At 38.0% G+C, this 17,187-nt stretch overlaps 1 protein-coding gene across 2 annotated transcripts in view; it reads left to right on the top strand.

Moving 5' to 3' along the window:
- The window catches only part of METAP2 (methionyl aminopeptidase 2), a 35,335-nt gene that overhangs the window by 16,714 nt on the left and 1,434 nt on the right, over window positions 1-17,187 (top strand). For both annotated transcript variants that reach the window (XM_003126711.6, XM_005664247.3), the window contains exons 5-10: window positions 9,668-9,829; window positions 10,656-10,837; window positions 11,924-12,018; window positions 12,417-12,513; window positions 15,638-15,741; window positions 16,249-16,364. In XM_003126711.6, the coding sequence (XP_003126759.3) occupies window positions 9,668-9,829; window positions 10,656-10,837; window positions 11,924-12,018; window positions 12,417-12,513; window positions 15,638-15,741; window positions 16,249-16,364 (756 nt within the window). The remainder of the gene's footprint in view (window positions 1-9,667; window positions 9,830-10,655; window positions 10,838-11,923; window positions 12,019-12,416; window positions 12,514-15,637; window positions 15,742-16,248; window positions 16,365-17,187) is intronic.

The raw sequence follows: 17,187 nt of genomic DNA, 5'->3' as shown, positions 1-17,187 counted from the left end.
TTGTGAATTTGTTGCAGAGAAAAATACAGTAGAAGCCCTCTTATCCAAAATGATTGGGACCAGTGGTTGGTTAATCAAAAAAGTATGTTAAAAATGGGTATCACAAAAAAGTAAAAATAAAAATCTGTTGATAAAAGTTAAAAAAAAAAATGTTCTTCATCATTCTTGGTATTTGAGCATGGATTTGCATTGGACTCCACTTTTTTCTTCCCCTGAGCTGTAACCATAATGCATTGTTTGAGTCTGTTCTGTTTTTGAGTTTCTCTGAACAGCAAGAACTAAGTAATCTGAGGGCTGACGCCTGTATCTTTACATTATTTCCCCTGAAATATACATTTCCATTTGACAGAAGTATTTTTTGATGAGTTGCCTTTATTGAGACTTCTCTGAGTAGTTAATTTAGGTTTCACAGAAGTAATTCTTTTTATGTAATATATAATTAAATTACGTAATTACAGTAACAAGTGCAGATGACTTAAAGGTTTGGGCACAAATCACCTGATTCTTGGATGTGTTCTTAAAGAATACATTTCATCTGGTCAATAGACATCTGGTCAACATGCATTATGCAGACTAATTGAGAACAAAAAGGAAGTTCCCTTTGTGGCGCAGTGGAAATGAATCCAGCTGGTATCTATGAGGATGCAGGTTTGATCCCTGGCCTCTCAGTGGGCTGGGGATCTGTCATTGCTGTGAGCTGTGGTGTAGGTTGCACATGCGGCTCAGATTCCGAGTTGCTGTGGCTGAGGCATAGGCTGGCAGCTGTAGCTCTGATTTGAACCCTAGCCTGGGAACTACAATATGCTATGCAAGTGCAGCCCTAAAAAGCAAAAAAAAAAGAAGAAGAAGGTGAAGCTGGGATCAAACTATCTGCATTTGAGTCCCATTTCAACACTTATTAGCTTTGTGACTTGGGCAAGTAATTTATCACGTATGTGCTTTTGTTTCCTCATTTGTAAAATAGGTACTTGATAGGGTTGTTGTGAGGACTATATAAATAAGCACTTAGAAGAGTTATAAACACATAGTAAGCATTAAGTAAGTGTTAGCTGTTGTTACTATTCTTCAGAACAGGAACCTGTTAGCCACTAATATTTGAAATACAGTGGACATTGGTCAGTATGGTTTACAGGGGGTATCAGGAGCATTGGTTAATCCAATGGTTGCAGTAGTTGGTGAAGAAAGCTTCTACTGTAGCCTTGTTTCATTGACCTGTAAAGATATCATTGTTTTTCTTTAAACTTAGGAAGTTATATGTTTTATGGCATGGGTATCTTCCTTGAATTTGAATACATCAGTCACTATTCTGATCTTAAAACATCTATTTTTAGAATGTCACAGACATGCAGATTTATATTAATTATGTAAATTTTCACAGTACATACGTGATCACACTTATTTTTTAATAAAATCTTTCAAAAAAATTTTTTTTGTTTGTTTCCTCTTTCTTTCCTTCCTTCCAGACCCATGTAACCACCCAGCAGGTAGTCTTCCATATTTTTCTATGCTCATGTGTGTGTACATCTTTGTTTATGTAAGGAGAGTGTTTTGGTCATTGTTAATTTTACAAAAATAGAATCGTAAACATACTATGGATTTCCTCTTCCACTTTGCTTTTCTTGTTCAGTGCTGCATCTTGGAAGTCCCTTTAAGTCGGTCAGAATAGCCCTGTTATTTATTTGAATGATGTTGTGATATTCCGTGGCGTGAATATACCATGCTTTATCTCCATTTTCTAATTGATGAGCATTCATGTTGCCTCCAGATTTTTTTTTTTGCCATTATAAACCATTTGCAATAAACATCTAAGTATATTCATATATATGTATTCATACACATGTGTGTGTATGTACACATATATGTATTTCCTTATGTACTGGAAGTTTTTTTTTTTAAGATTTTTATTTTTTCTATTATAGTTGATTTGCAGTCTTTTGTCAGTTTTTGCTGTACAGCAAATGACCCTGTGGAAGTTTTATTTTGTGATAGTTCTTCAGGAGTGGGTTTACTGAAGCAAGAAATATATTAAGGGAGTTCCTATAATGGCGTAGCAGAAACGTATCCGACCAGGAACCATGAGGTTGCAGTTTCAATCCCTGGCATTGCTCAGTGGGTTAAGGATTCGGCATTGCCATGAGCTGTGGTGTAGCTCACAGACGAGGCTCTGATCTGGTGTGGCTGTGGCTGTGGCATAGGCTGGCAGCAACAGGTCCAATTAGACCCCTAGCCTGGGAAACTCCATATGCCACGGGTGCGGCCCTCAAAAGACAAAAAGACAAAAAAAAATACACTCCCATCATGGCTCAGCAGAAACGAATCTGACTAGCAGCATCCATGAGGACACAGTTTTGATCCCTGGCCTTGCTCATGGGTTAAGGATCTGGTGTTGCTGTGAGCTCTGGTGTAGGTCGTAGATGGGGCTTGGATCTGATGTTGCTGTGGCTGTGGCATAGGCCAGTGGCTACAGCTCCAGTTCAGTCCCTAGCCTGGGAACCTCCATATGTCATAGATGCGGCCCTAAAAAGACCAAAAAAAAAAAAAAAAAAAATTAATAATACTTTCTGATTTCTAGTTTGCTAGGGATTTTGAACATCTTTTGATTGTTGGTTTTGTCCCTTTGGTCTTGGCAGAAGATTTTAAATAACAGTGTTGTACTTCTGTATTCTTAGCAGTCGCTCTGATTTTCTCAAACTCTTATTTTTTGTTTTATTACACCTTTAATTGGTCTGGAATTTTTTATATAAGGTTGGGAGTGCTAATTTTATTTTCTTTGAGATGAATTGTCAGTTGTGCTAAAATTTTTTGTTAAACAACCATTTTTGTCATGTACTATACTATCCTTGTGTAATGGAACACTATACTCTTAGTGGAACCAATTTCTGTATTTATTCTCTTCCACTCTTCTATTTGTCTGTTCCATGCTAATACTATTTTGATTTTATATCATAAACTTTATAATACATTTTGATTATTTGATAAGGCAAGTCTTTCTCCTCTGCCACACAAATCCAACTAGACACAGTTCTTTTTAATACTTTTTCTAGGTATTTTTAGTCATATTTTAGTTCTAAAACACATACCCATAAGGAAATGCCTTTCTTACTGGAATTGCATCATATTTATATATTTGTTTTACAGAATTGACAGTTGTATCACATTGTCTTAATCTGTTATCACAAAATATTTTCCCACTTAATTCTGATTTTTTTTTCAGTGTAGGTCCTGTGCCTTTCTTAAGTTTATTCTTAAATGTTTTATGGTTTTGTTACTGATGTGAACAAGATATTTTTATTTCCATTTCCATTTTGTATGCTTATTGCTAAAGAAGAAAGCCATTGACTTCTTACACTAGTTAACAGATTGTTAATATTTTTAACAAAACGAATATGATGAAACACTTGGAGTAATATTTATATACAAGAAAAAGTAATTGAGATTTTGTAAATCCTAGAAACTACTTTTTTCTTTTTACTGTCATTTTCTAGTGCAAATTAAAAATTGTATAGGTAGAATAATTTGTTTTTGAAACAGTACAGGAGAATATTAATTTAATTATATATTGTATCTCTTAGGATAATGCTTTTCTTAAATAATTAAAAGCAGTGTTGTGTTACGTCTTGAGGAAATACAAAAGAAATGAAGATATTGTGGTGGTTTTTCAGTCTCTGGGTTTTTTTTGACATTCTTATAATAGTTTTGACTATTTGCAAATAGATGAGAATCATTCTTACATATTTTGTAAAATGTTACATAAAGTTTTGTTTCTTGCCTTGCTTTTTGTTTGTTTGTTTTTCTCTTTAAGACCATACCTGCGGCATATGGAAGTTCCTAGGCTAGGTGTCCAGTCGGAGCTGCAGCTGCCAGCCTACGCCAGAGCCACAGCAACACTGGATCTGAGCCATGTCCGTGACCTACACCACGACCCACTGCAATGCCAGATCCTTTAACTCACTGAGTAAGGCCAGGGAATCAACCTGCTTCCTCATGGATACTAGTTGGGTTTGTTGTCATTGAGCCGCAATGGAAATTCCCTCCTTCCTTGATTTTTTAATAAACTTAATGAAAATTGCATGAATTGTCACCAGGAACTCACCTGTGTTACTACCACCCCGCTTGAGGGCATTATTTATTTTAACTTTTTATTTTAAGATAATTTCATTCTTAAATAATTCCACACTGTGAGAATAGTACACAGAACTCCTAGGTACCTTTCTCAGATTCTCTTTACCATTTTGTCACATTTGCTTTATCATCCTCAATCTCAATGGAAAATGACATCTGTATTATGTGTAATATACAAATAGCAATCCTTTTCCTCCTTTCTAGGAAAAATGTTATACTGGTAAATCTCCATATTTTTTTCTGCGTTTTTTTTTTCCACTTTACTATTTTTCTAAGCTATTTGAGAGTAGATTGTGCCTTTTTGAATGGGATACTAGATAAGTAGATACTGTATCTTTTTCATGGTTGTCATTTCTGAAAGTACATGATGTCAGTTTTTCTCAGTTGGGTAAGGTGTTAAGCAGTTCCTCTAGTGTATTACTATTTTTCTCTTTTAGTTAGTAATTTGTGGCAAATTACTTTGAGAGTGTAAATTTCTCATTCCTTAGGAACATCTTTCTTATGTGTAGAAATCCATAATCTTTTCATCAGTTTTTACTAAAATGGCTTGTTATACCTTTTAAAAAATTTAACATTTTGGAGTTCCCTCTGTGGCACAGTGGGTTAAGGACCTGACATTGTCTCTGCAGTGAGTTAAGTAAGGATACAGCATTGTCGCAGCTGGGGCATAGGCTGTGGCTCAGATTCAATCCCTGGCCTGGGAACTTCCATATACTGAGTGTGGCAAAAAAAAAAAAAAAAAAGTTAACATTCTGTGTGCACTTCCTGTGTTATTAAAATTTTTAGAAACCAATTTTTAATGGGTGTAATGCTATTCTGTTGTCTAGTATAATTTAGCTATTTTCCTATTTTGAATATTGATAGTATTTTCAGTGTTGTACCATTAGAAAAAACTGATGCACATTTTGGTATGTTAATTGGATCTAGTTTTTCTCTTATTCTAGATCTCTAGAGGTAGAATGGAGAGTACTTTGAACTTATTCATATCTATTTCTAAATTCAGTAGGTAATTTTTTGGGACAATTGTTAATTTTGCAAGCATATTCATTATAGGACAGTTAGGAAATGCAGAAAAGCAAAAGAAAAAAATAAGAATTTCCTTACTTTTGCCTGTGAATTAAAACCACTGTTGACATGTTGGTGTTTTTTTGTCTAAAGCCTTTCTACGTAAATGTGTATTATAAATACCTGGGAATGGTTTTCAAGATAAAACTATACTGTAAACAGCTTTATAACCCCTTTTAAAATCTGTTTGTGTGTTAGTAAAGAATCCAGCAGTACTTTTGATGGCTGAATAAGTTTGCCTGTCAACGTACACATCATAATTTATTTGTCTAGTCTTCTCTCATTGGACATACTGCAGTTTATTTCTAGTTGTTTACTCTTAGAAATAGTGCCGAGGTAAATGCCTTTATGTTGTTTTCAGTGTAGCTTTATGATGAAAAATGTCTTTTCCCTTTTTTTTTGGCTGTGGCATGCAGTGGCTTGATGTGGGATCCCAGACTAGGGTTTAAATTCTGGGCCACAGCAGTGAAATTGCCAAATTCTAACCACTAGGCCACCAGGGAACTCCCTTTAATGAAAAATGTCAAACAGAAAGGTTGAGGAACAAAAACAACGAATTCACTACCTAAATTGAATGGTGCTTAACATTTTGGCATAAATGCTTTGTCTCTGAATGTATATGTGTTTTTTTTGGTTAGTTGATCCCTCTACCCACTGCCACCCCAGACCATTCAAAAAATTAGTCTCCTTTATTTTGAGTCCACACTTCTAAAAGTAAATTAACAGTACTTTCCCAGTATCATGATACATGTAGAATTTTTCCCCATTGTCCCTGGAACATCTCTATAGCTATTTTTTTCCTCTAAACCAGGATCCAGTCAAGGTTCATGCATTGCAGATGGTTAAAATCCACACCTTTGGAGTTCCCACTGCAGCACAGTGGGTTAAAGATCTGTCATTATCTCTGAGGTGGTTGAAGTTGGATCCCAGCGTGGTGCATTGGGTTAAGGATCTGGCGTTACCACAGCTGTAGCATAGATGACAGCTGCAGCTCAGATTTGATCCCTGGCCTGGAAACATCCACATGCTGAAGGTGCAGCAGAAAAAGAAAATAAAATTTTTCCACCTTCTTCTTTTCCATTACACTGAATTTGAAGAGATACGGTATTTAGAAAGGCACATATGCCAGAATATCTCCAGGTTCCTTGTGGTGTCATTAAACTTTTTTTTTCCCTATTCCTGTATTTTCTGTAAACTGAAATTAGTTATAAAGACTTAGGTTTAGATTAAACATTTTTTACAGGGTTGTATCATAAGTGATATTTTGTATTTTATACTGCATCGTAGTCCATTTAATCAGATGTAATGTCAGATTTTTTTTATTAGTTTTACTGTATTTGATCACTTGGTTAATATGGTGACAGCTAGCTGCTTTTTTTTTTTTAAGATACTTTTTTTTTTTTAGTTTTTAAATAATCTATGGGGTACTTTGGGACCATTGGAATATCCCTTTTTAAATTGTTTTTGTAAATGTGACATATAGTGCTTTAAGAATGCAAATTTAATTGCTTTTAAGTTATCTGTGCAGTGAATTCAGAAATGTTTATGACTATTAGAAATTAATAATAGACACTTTTGTGTCTTGCTTTTATATTTTTCTGCTTTTAATACATTCAGTAGTAAAAATGAAATATTCAAAAGATTCAGAAATAATCAGGTGTGAAGAACTTACATACTGTAAACACTTATTGTAAGAATTTTCTTTTTTTTTTTGGTCTTTTTTTTTTTTGCCATTTCTTTGGGCTGCTCCCTCGGCATATGGAGGTTCCCAGGCTAGGGGTCGAATCGGAGCTGCAGCCACCGGCCTATGCCAGAGCCACAGCAACGCTGGATCCGAGCCGCATCTGCAGCCTACACCACAGCTCACGGCAACGCCGGATCGTTAACCCACTGAGCAAGGGCAGGACCGAACCCGCAACCTCATGGTTCCTAGTCGGATTTGTTAACCACTGTGCCACAACGGGAACTCCCAGAATTTTCTTTTAAGCAGTTGTTTTTAGTTTTATTCTACAGACATGTTTTGTGTTTGTTTTGTTTTTTTCCAGACATGTCTAACCTGACTCTGTCAGTTTAGTTAATTACCTTTTGGAATAATTGTTATGACTTTTTTTTTTAATCTTGCCTTTTATATTTTTATTAAATAGACCAAATGTTAAAAAATCAAATTTAGGGATTTCCCTGTGGCACAGCAGGTTAAGGATCCAGCTTTGTGTCATTGCAGTGGCTCAGGTCACTGCTGTGGCATGGGTTTGATCTCTGGCCCACGAACTGCCACATACCATGGGCGCAGCCAAAAAAAAAAAAATCAAATTTAGGAAAAAGGAGAGAGAGACTCCTTCATATATTCTTTGTCTTTCATTTGGGCCTAGAATTAATAATTGTGGACCCTGACAATAGATTTTTCAAGTAATCACTAATGACTCTCAACTTGAACTCAGTTATTTCTTTAATCCAATTTTTGATTGGTAATTCTTTACTAACAATGCAGAACATTCCGAAATATTTTGAAGAATCTACTGCTTCTAAGAATCAGCCATGCATCCTTCAAAAGTGTAAGATATTTGTGTGAAATCTGTTGATTTCAGTATTAAGGATCTTTATTAGATCACGTTCTGATTCTACAATGTTAGCATTTGAAGTTTAATTATATTTTAACCTATAGGAAATGGATTTTAAGAATCTAATGTTTGGATTGAAGAGAAGTGGAAATTGATAAATGACCAATTCTGCTTTCACAGCCCTACATGCATGAATCAGTTCCCCGTGGACAGTCTTATCTTACCACCCTAGAGTAGATATTAGATGATATTTTTATTTTCCACAAAATCTTTGGCTTTTGAAGCAGAGGTTGCTTCAGCCTTTAATGTCAGATGTGGCTGTAGTATATGTGGCAAACTTAATAATCATGTAAAAGATGAAGAATTCTGATTTTTTTTGTTTGTTTGTTTTTGTCTTTTTGCCTTTTTTCTAGGGTCACTCCCGTGGCATGGGAAGGTTCTCAAGCTAGGGGTCTAATCCGAGCTGTAGCTGCCAGCCTACACCAGAGCCACAGCAACACCAGATCCGAGCCACGTCTGTGACCTACACCACAGCTCACAGCAATGCTGGATCCTTAACCCACTGAGTGAGGCCAGGGATCAAACCTGCAACCTCACGGTTCCCAGTTGTATTCGTTAAGCCCTGAGCCACGATGGGAACTCCGTGATGTATTTTTCTAAAGGTTAATCTAAGAATAAAGCTAGTATTCTGATGCCTAAAAACGATTTATTCTTAAGAACATTTGGGTTCCTGGTTTTCAGGAAAGATTTTTGGATTTGTGGAAGAGAAAAGGCTAAAGTTACACCTGGAGGTCAGGAGAGATTGTGGCTTGTCTATGCCAGCATGGAGTGACCAACTATAAGTGCACTATAGCTGGAAAAGTTTGAGTCACATCCTGAGAATATACTTTTTGAAGGATCTATTCTGTTACCTTCTGTTCTGAGGGTGTTTGTTTGAATGTTTCAGTTAGAAGTTGCCTCTTAGTTTTTACTTTTCTTGTGAAAGTAATTGATACGCATTTAAGTGTGTAAGGGTTTAAAACTGGTCTTAAACTGATAGTACTGTAATATTTCAGTTATCTGAAAACATGAGTAGATAGATCCAAAACGCATTTCCAAATAGTACACAAGCTCTTAAATACCCCAATTTCCACATAGGACAGTTCCTTTGTAGCAGGTTAAAGGTAGTAGACATTGGCACACAGGTAGCTGCTGAAATAATCATAACGAACCTGACGACATAAAAAAATTCTGAAAACATTCTAGGGCATTAACGTAGGGGCTGTAGTTTAAAACTGTTGGATAAACACTTCTGTAAAGAAAGGTCTATGTTGTAAATATTTCAGGTCTTGAGTGTCAACTTGTTTCTGCTGTTGGAACATGAACGTAGCTATAGACAGTATATAAATGAATGGGCATAGCTGTGCTGCAATAAAATATTATTTGCTGACCACCAACTTTGAAATAGAAGTTCTTTCTTTTTATTTTTTGGCCGACTCTCGGCATATGGAGTTCCTGGGCCAGGGATCAAATCCTGGAGCTGCTAATTTTGGGTGCATTCTTTTGAAATCTCTTAAAATTTATATTACCTCAAGTGGAAGAATGGGTTTTTTTCTCTCCTCTGCTTTGTTTCTAGAACTCTTTTCTGGCTTTTCTGGTTCTCTACTTTTGTGTTAATTTTGTCTGGTAGGGTATCAGTCCCTCTGACTATTAATGAAATTTCACTTTAGGGTTTTTTTTTTCCTAAGTATTAAAAAAAGGTTTAACTTGATTTGGCTTGATTGTAAGTGTGTAGGTACTTGTTTTTCAGAAACTTTGGTGCCTTTTAGTAAAAGAAACTGAATATGTAATTTTTTTGTCTAAAATGTCTTAGTATGTTTTATCTTTCAGCTGTTATGCTTATTTTGCTTTTTCTCTAATGCTATGCTATACCTACTATTAAGGCGAACAGCTGCTTGGAGAACTACAAGTGAAGAAAAGAAAGCATTAGATCAAGCAAGTGAAGAGATTTGGAATGATTTTCGAGAAGCTGCAGAGGCACATCGACAGGTTAGAAAATATGTTATGAGCTGGATCAAGCCTGGGATGACAATGATAGAAATCTGGTAAGAAGAATCTATTTTTGTAAGAACATGATAGTAATTATTTGTAGAGTTTACTCTCCAATTGTAATGTTTGGCTTTCATTACTACTTTGCCAAAAAAGTTCAAGTGAAGGTTCTAGAAATAACTTCTCAAGTCTCCTGGTGTCAGTGTAACCAGGAAACCGTAAGAGGACATATGCATCTCAGCACCCCCTATTTTGTACTCATATATTCTCAGTGCAAATAAGTGTACATATTCCTCATTCTTATTTTCTATTTGGGAATCTTATTTTGCTCTCCAACAATTCATATTAAATTACAATTCTAGGACACAAAACATTTATAATGCAATGAAGAAGTTAAAAGTGGATTTTTTTTTTTTTTTTTTTTTTTTTTTTTTTTTTCTGTGCCTTTTCTAGGGCCTGCTTCCTGTGGCATATGGAGGGTCCCAGGCTAGGGGTCTAATCGGAACTGTAGCCGCTGGCCTACACCACAGCCACAGCAACGCCAGATCCTTAACCCACTGAGCAAGGCCAGGTATCGAACCAGCAACCTCATGGTTCCTAGTTGGATTTGTTAACCACTGCACCACTATGGAAACTCCTGTATTGTTCTTTCTCTCTAGATTTCCAGTGAAGGTAAGTTATTTTTATCTTTTAGAGATGAAATACTGTTTTCATAGTATCGGAGAACTGTTAAGTCACATCCAGAAAGTGCTCAGACCATTCCCAGAAAGTAATTTAAGAGTTTCAGTAAGTTTTTGGGACTTAATAAGCTGCATGATATGTACAGGTGAGAATATGAAAGTAAACATATTGCTTTTTTTTTTTCTTTCTTTTTTTTTTAAGTGAAAAGTTGGAAGACTGTTCACGAAAGCTAATAAAAGAGAATGGATTAAATGCAGGCCTGGCATTTCCTACTGGGTGTTCTCTAAATAATTGTGCTGCCCATTATACTCCCAATGCTGGTGACACAACAGTATTGCAATATGATGACATCTGTAAGATAGACTTTGGAACACATATAAGTGGTGAGTTCTTGGAAATAATTCTCATTCTACCCTCCTCCTAAAAATTTTAGTCTTGTCTCTGTTGAGTGGAGGCTATAGATCCTGAACTTGCTCATCTTCTTCTTGATGCCTCACTTTTCAGTAGAGCCATGTTGAGGCAGATTTTGAGATTTACTTTAAAACGTCCTACTTGGAGTTCCTGTCATGGCTCAGTGGAAATCAATCTGACGCATCCATGAGGATGCAGGTTCGAGCCCTGGCCTCGCCCAGTAGGTTAAGGATCCAGCATTGCTGTGAGCTATGGTGTAGGTCACAGACGTGGCATGGATCTGATGTTGCTGTGGCTATGGCATAGGCCAGAGGCTACAGCTCCAATTCACCCCCTAGCCTGGGAACTCCATATCCCTCAAGTGCGGCCCTAAAAAAGCAAAAAAAAAAAAAAAACCAAAAATAACAACAAAAAAACACCATTGGGTAATTGAGGCTTGTTACCTATTGTATTAAGGCATGAAAAATAGAATCTTACATCTTCATTCAAGTCATTGTTTCAGGCATTTTTTATTCCTATAACAACAATAAACATTTACCTAGAAGCTTTGAGTTCGTGAACCTTTATATGTAATTGTTAGCTTTTCTGTATTTTCTCTCAAACCCTAAGTACCTTTCAACCTCACTTAAGTGAGAAAGCAAAGTTTAGATTTAAGTACTTACTTGGGGTTTAATTAAATTGGAGACACTAGGCCGATGGTTTGCATCCTGTGGAGTTATGCATTTTCTCTGCCTGCTTGCTGTTCCTTAGTTCCCCAGGCTTTTGTTGCTTTGATTTGTTTTTGTTTCTATTGTTGAATAACTGCATGGATGAATACTGAATTGGGGCTGTCTGGAAGTGATATATACTAACCCTGCAGTTAATTTTTTCTTTCTAAAACCTTTGTATAACTTATACTGTTTTCCACTTTGATTATGAATGCTATCTATCTTGGTCTTTGGTGTGCTGCCTTCATTTTATTTTTCCGTTAACTAGCAAGGTTAATTAATAGAGTAGGTACTATATAATGTAGGTAAATTGACTAGTTGATAAGTAAACTTGAGAATTTTCTCTTTCAGGTAGGATTATTGACTGTGCTTTTACTGTCACTTTTAATCCCAAATATGATACATTATTAAAAGCTGTAAAAGATGCCACTAACACTGGAATAAAGGTATGTGAACTTTAAGCACCATTTCATTCAGCATATTTTAAGTACTCTGAATATTCTATTTTTAAGGTCTTTGGATTATGTAAGACTGGTCCACTGCCTTTAGGGTTGTAGGTGGGTATTTGTAATACAGTGCACTGAAGGCTTTTATAGTGGAAGTTGTAGTGCGAAAAGGAGCTTTTCTCATTGCCCCTTATTTTAAGGTATCAATTCAGCATCGTCACTGCTGTGGCGTGAGTCCGTTTCCTGGCCTGGAACTTCCACATACCATGGGTGCTGCCCAAAAGAAAAACAAGAGTAATAAAGATTTAATGAGCGATTTTTTTAAAAAGACATTAAGAGGTTAAGTTGCTGTAAAATTCTGCACTTTGAATAATAGAATATACCTGATTCTGCTTTAGTGTGCTGGAATTGATGTCCGTCTCTGTGATGTTGGTGAGGCCATCCAAGAGGTTATGGAGTCCTATGAAGTTGAAATCGATGGGAAGACATATCAAGGTGTGTTCTCTCAAAATGCATGTTTCTTTGAAATGTGTGTGGGAGAATTAATTTTTCAAGATAAGTGTTGAGTGCCTTCTTTGGATTAGCTGCTTCAACTTTATCTCATGGGAACTGGGAATAGAAAGAGGGAAAACAAAAGGAAATGACCTGATAGGAAGTCTTTGGTTGCTAGCTAGGAGCTGCTGCCAGGCTCCTCTGGTAGCAATAAGAAGGCGTCTGCGGGTGTATCCCATGGTGGCGAAAATGTGTGTAGGCTAGGTTTTCTGTGACTAGTAGTAAGACTCAGACGAGCCAGAAGACCTTTCCATTGATGACACCCCCCCCCTTTTAAGTTGAATTCCAAATTTAGAGGCCAGTTAATTCCTTCTGTATTCTTTCTTTCTTTTTAGGGCCGCATCTGTGGCATATGGAAGTTCCTGGTCTAGGGGTGGAAATGGAGCTTCAGCTGCAGCCTACATCACAGCAACCCCAGATCTGAGCTATGTCTGCAGTATACACCATAGTTCACAGCAACACCAGATTCTTAACCCACTGAGCAAGGCCAGGGATTGAACCCGCAACCTCACAGGTACTAGTTGTGTTTGTTTTTAGTGAGTCACAATGGGAACTCCTTTCTTTTCATCTTTATTACTTTTGCTACCTGGTCTTTCCCATTCAGTGCCTTAGGTACACAGTCTAAGAGCCAACTATAGAGTTCATGTTGTGGCTCAGTGGCTTAAGGATCCGAGGTCTCCGTGCTGGTTAAATCCCTGGCCTTGTTCAGTGGCTTAAGCATCCAGCATTGCTGCAAGCTGTGGTGTGGGTCACAGATGTGGCTTGAATCCGGTGTGGCTGTGGCCGTGGCTGTTGGCTTCAGCTGTGGTTCTGATTGGAACCCTATCCTGGGAATTAGCGTATGCTGCAGGTGCAACCATTGAAAAAAAAAGTCAGCTGTGCTTTCTGGTGCTGTCAGTTCAGCATTTCTCAACTCCCAGGGTCTGTCTGACCGCTGTCCAGCTACCATCCTCCTTTCTAATCTGTGCTCATTGCTTTCTCTAACTCTTGTCTTAAAAACATTCTTCTAGAATATTTCTTTCTTTTTTTTTTTTTGTTATTGTTGTTGTTGTTGCTATTTCTTGGGCCGCTCCCGCAGCATATGGAGGTTCCCAGGCTAGGGGTCGAATCGGAGCTGTAGCCACTGGCCTACGCCAGAGCCACAGCAACTCGGGATCCGAGCCGCGTCTGCAACCTACACCACAGCTCACGGCAACGCTGGATCGTTAACCCACTGAGCAAGGGCAGGGACCGAACCCCCAACCTCATGGTTCCTAGTCGGATTCGTTAACCACTGCGCCACAACGGGAACTCCTAGAATATTTCTTACATTTCCTTTAACCAGATCCTGACTCTGCTTTGTTATCCTGCAGTGGAGATTCTCAAGCTTTCTTGCCCTTAAGTAAATTCACATCATCCAGCATTCTTTGCATTCCCCTGTGAATACTTTGGGGCTGTGATGTTCTTCCAACTGTACAGTGGTTCTTCCTCTAATACTTGATAGTTCCTGTCCTTTTGGCTCTCTTACAGATCATTAAACCTATGAACATCTGGACAATCAAAAATGCTTATGATTCCTCAAACTTGGGTGGGTGTTAGGGTTAGGCAGGTCTTGGAGCTTGGATAAATTCTATAATCTCTAAGAACCCAAGTTTATTCTACTGTAATAGGATCATGATGTCATGTTTTGTTTTCGACTGTGCCTGCAGCATGTGGAAGTTCCTGGGCCGGGGATTGAACCTGTGCTCTGTCAGCGACTTGAGCTGCTGCAGTGACACCAGATCCTTAACCTGGCGCATCACAGGAGAACACCATTTTGTTTTATTTTTGCGAAATGTAAATTTTATGACAGTGCCTAGGATTTATTACGACAAATACTTATTTCCCACAGTTTTGGAATTGGTGCTACAACAAATAATACTTTCTCAAGTCCCTCTCAAAATCATCTTTCCCTTCTGTTTTCTCCTAATTCTACAATGTTGGTTGGCATGTGGTCTGCCTTTTAAGGTATATTAGGTGACAATTTGACTTAGTCACCACGTAACAGTTCCAGATTCCAGTGTTGAAAAGCTTTTTTTATTTTATTTATTTATTTTTTTGTCTTTTTGTCTTTTCTAGGGCCGCACCCGCGGCACATGGAGGGTCCCAGGCTAGGGGTCCAACTGGAGCTGTAGCCACCGGCCTACACCACAGCCATAGCAACTCAGGATCTGAGCCGTGTCTACGACCTACACCACAGCTCACGGCAACGCCGGATCCTTAACCCACTGAGCAAGGCCAGGGATCAAACCCACAACCTCATGGTTCCTAGTCAGGTTCGTTAACTACTGAGCCACAATGGGAACTCCGAAATCCTTTTTTTAAATTGTCTTTTTAGGACTGCACTTGCACAGCATATGGAGGTTCACAGGCTAGGGGTCGAATCAGAGCTGTAACTGCTGGCCTACACCACAGCCATAGCAACATGGGATCCCAGCCTCCTCTGCGACCTACACCACAGCTTATGGCAACGCTGGATCCTTAACCCACTGAGCGAGGCCAGGGATTGACCCTTTGTCCTCAAGGATGCTAGTCAGATGACGGAAACTCCAGTTTATGCTTTCTTCCATCATCTCCCCTACTCCTAGTTTTTAATCAATAACGATGTAGTATCTTTTCATATCCCTCTAGTATATAACTGTCTTAACGGGAGGTTATCTAATAGAGCCATACCTGATTTTTTTGTGTGTGTGTCTTTTTGCCATTTCTTGGGCCGCTCTTGCAGCATATGGAGATTCCCAGGCTAGGGGTCGAAGCAGAGCTGTAGCCACCGGCCTACGCCAGAGCCACAGCAACGCGGGATCGGAGCCACGTCTGCGACCTACACCACAGCTCACGGCAACACTGGATCCTTAACCCACTGAGCAAGGCCAGGGATCGAACCCGCAACCTCATGGTTCCTAGTCGGGTTGGTTAACCACTGCACCACAGTGGGAACTCTGAGCCATACCTGATTTTTAAGTAAATGCTTGAATTCTATACCAGAAGGCCAAAGGATTTGTTTGTGCTTGTAGACCCTAAGTAACTTTTTTCCTATTTATTATGCCAGTGAAACCAATCCGTAATCTAAATGGACATTCAATTGGGCCATATAGAATACATGCTGGGAAAACAGTGCCCATTGTGAAAGGAGGAGAGGCAACGAGAATGGAGGTGTGTATGTCATTAATACTTGTTTTGTGAAGCATTTTGACTTTTTTTTTCTTCCAAACTATAAAGCCAGTGATAGTTGAGTATAGAGTATGTTGAGCAAAATTAACTTGTTCTCCATACTCACCCCAGCAGGAATTGGGTTGTGTGAGTGTGCAGTTGTGTCTGGTCAGACTGGGGCTCTGTCAGCTGTGGAAGTGGGGCATGCCAAAGGTTAATTCAACACTTGATGAATATTGAGCATTTCAGAGGTGCCAGGCTCTAGAGTGGGCACTGGAATGTAGTATTGATCAAAACAAAATCCCTGCCCATGCAAAGCCTGTGTTCTTTTAATAGATAACATGAAGATCTAAAAGTGCTAAGGAGATAAAGCAGAACAAGGTGGATAAGGACTGTCAAGGGGTAGTTTGTTTCTTGCAGGAAGTGGGGAATATCTCATCCTGCAGTTGAGATGGGAATTTTGATTTGTTGTTTTTCTTCCCTCCCCCTTGACCCTTATGTATTTTTTAGGAGGGAGAAGTATATGCCATTGAAACCTTTGGTAGCACAGGCAAAGGCATTGTTCATGATGATATGGAATGTTCACATTACATGAAAAATTTTGATGTTGGACATGTGCCAATAAGGTGAGAGCCTATTGTTTTTATATGACTGATGAATTTCTTTTCCCAGTTAACAGCATTTTAAAAAGTATGACAGCCATCTACAGCAGTACATTCATAAATGGATTCATTCAATATGCACCTTTTTTTGGCCGCAACTGTGGCACATGGAAGTTCCTGGGCCAGGGTTGGAACCTGTGCTGCCGCGGAGACAACGCTAGATCCTTAACTCTGCTGTGCCACAGCAGGCACTCCCATAAATGCATTCTGTAGCCTAACAATAAGTTCTGTGGATTTCTGTAATTCAGCCAAAAAAAAAAAAATTTCCTGTTAAAAATTTTAACTGAGAGGAAATGACGTATTCTGTCATATCTAGTTTCTAGTAATCATAGTAATTTCAGAGATTATCGTTTTGCTGGCATTCCTAGGTTTTTGTTCTTAATACATTCCCATCAATAAACTATTTTTTTTTTACTTTTTTTTTTTTTTTTTTTTTTTTAACTCTTTGGAGATGGTTGAAGCATCTACTTTATATACAGGGCTTTAGCTTGATGCTGAAATTTCCCCTAAAAGGGAAATTCTTACTATGATACTATCGATGAGTCTGTATTTTGAATTTAAGACACATATACATAGAATGTCATAGACTTCAGCTGGTCTCTTAGTTACCATCTGTTATTAGATATTAGATGTTCTGGTTTTTGAATGTTGACTGAGGCAACAAAAGCTTGTTGAACTTTAATTATTAAGTAAAGTTATAGCTTCAGTTTGAGTTTTCCTTAGTATTAGGAGGAATTTAGTTGGTAACTTTTTAGCCAACTATTAATTTTGGATTTTCTCCTCTTAG

Source organism: Sus scrofa, chromosome 5, assembly GCF_000003025.6.
Source record: "Sus scrofa isolate TJ Tabasco breed Duroc chromosome 5, Sscrofa11.1, whole genome shotgun sequence".
In the NCBI taxonomy this organism is placed as follows: domain Eukaryota; kingdom Metazoa; phylum Chordata; class Mammalia; order Artiodactyla; family Suidae; genus Sus; species Sus scrofa.
Note: the sequence above shows the minus strand (reverse complement) of the source record. Positions and strands in the feature narration are given on the sequence as shown.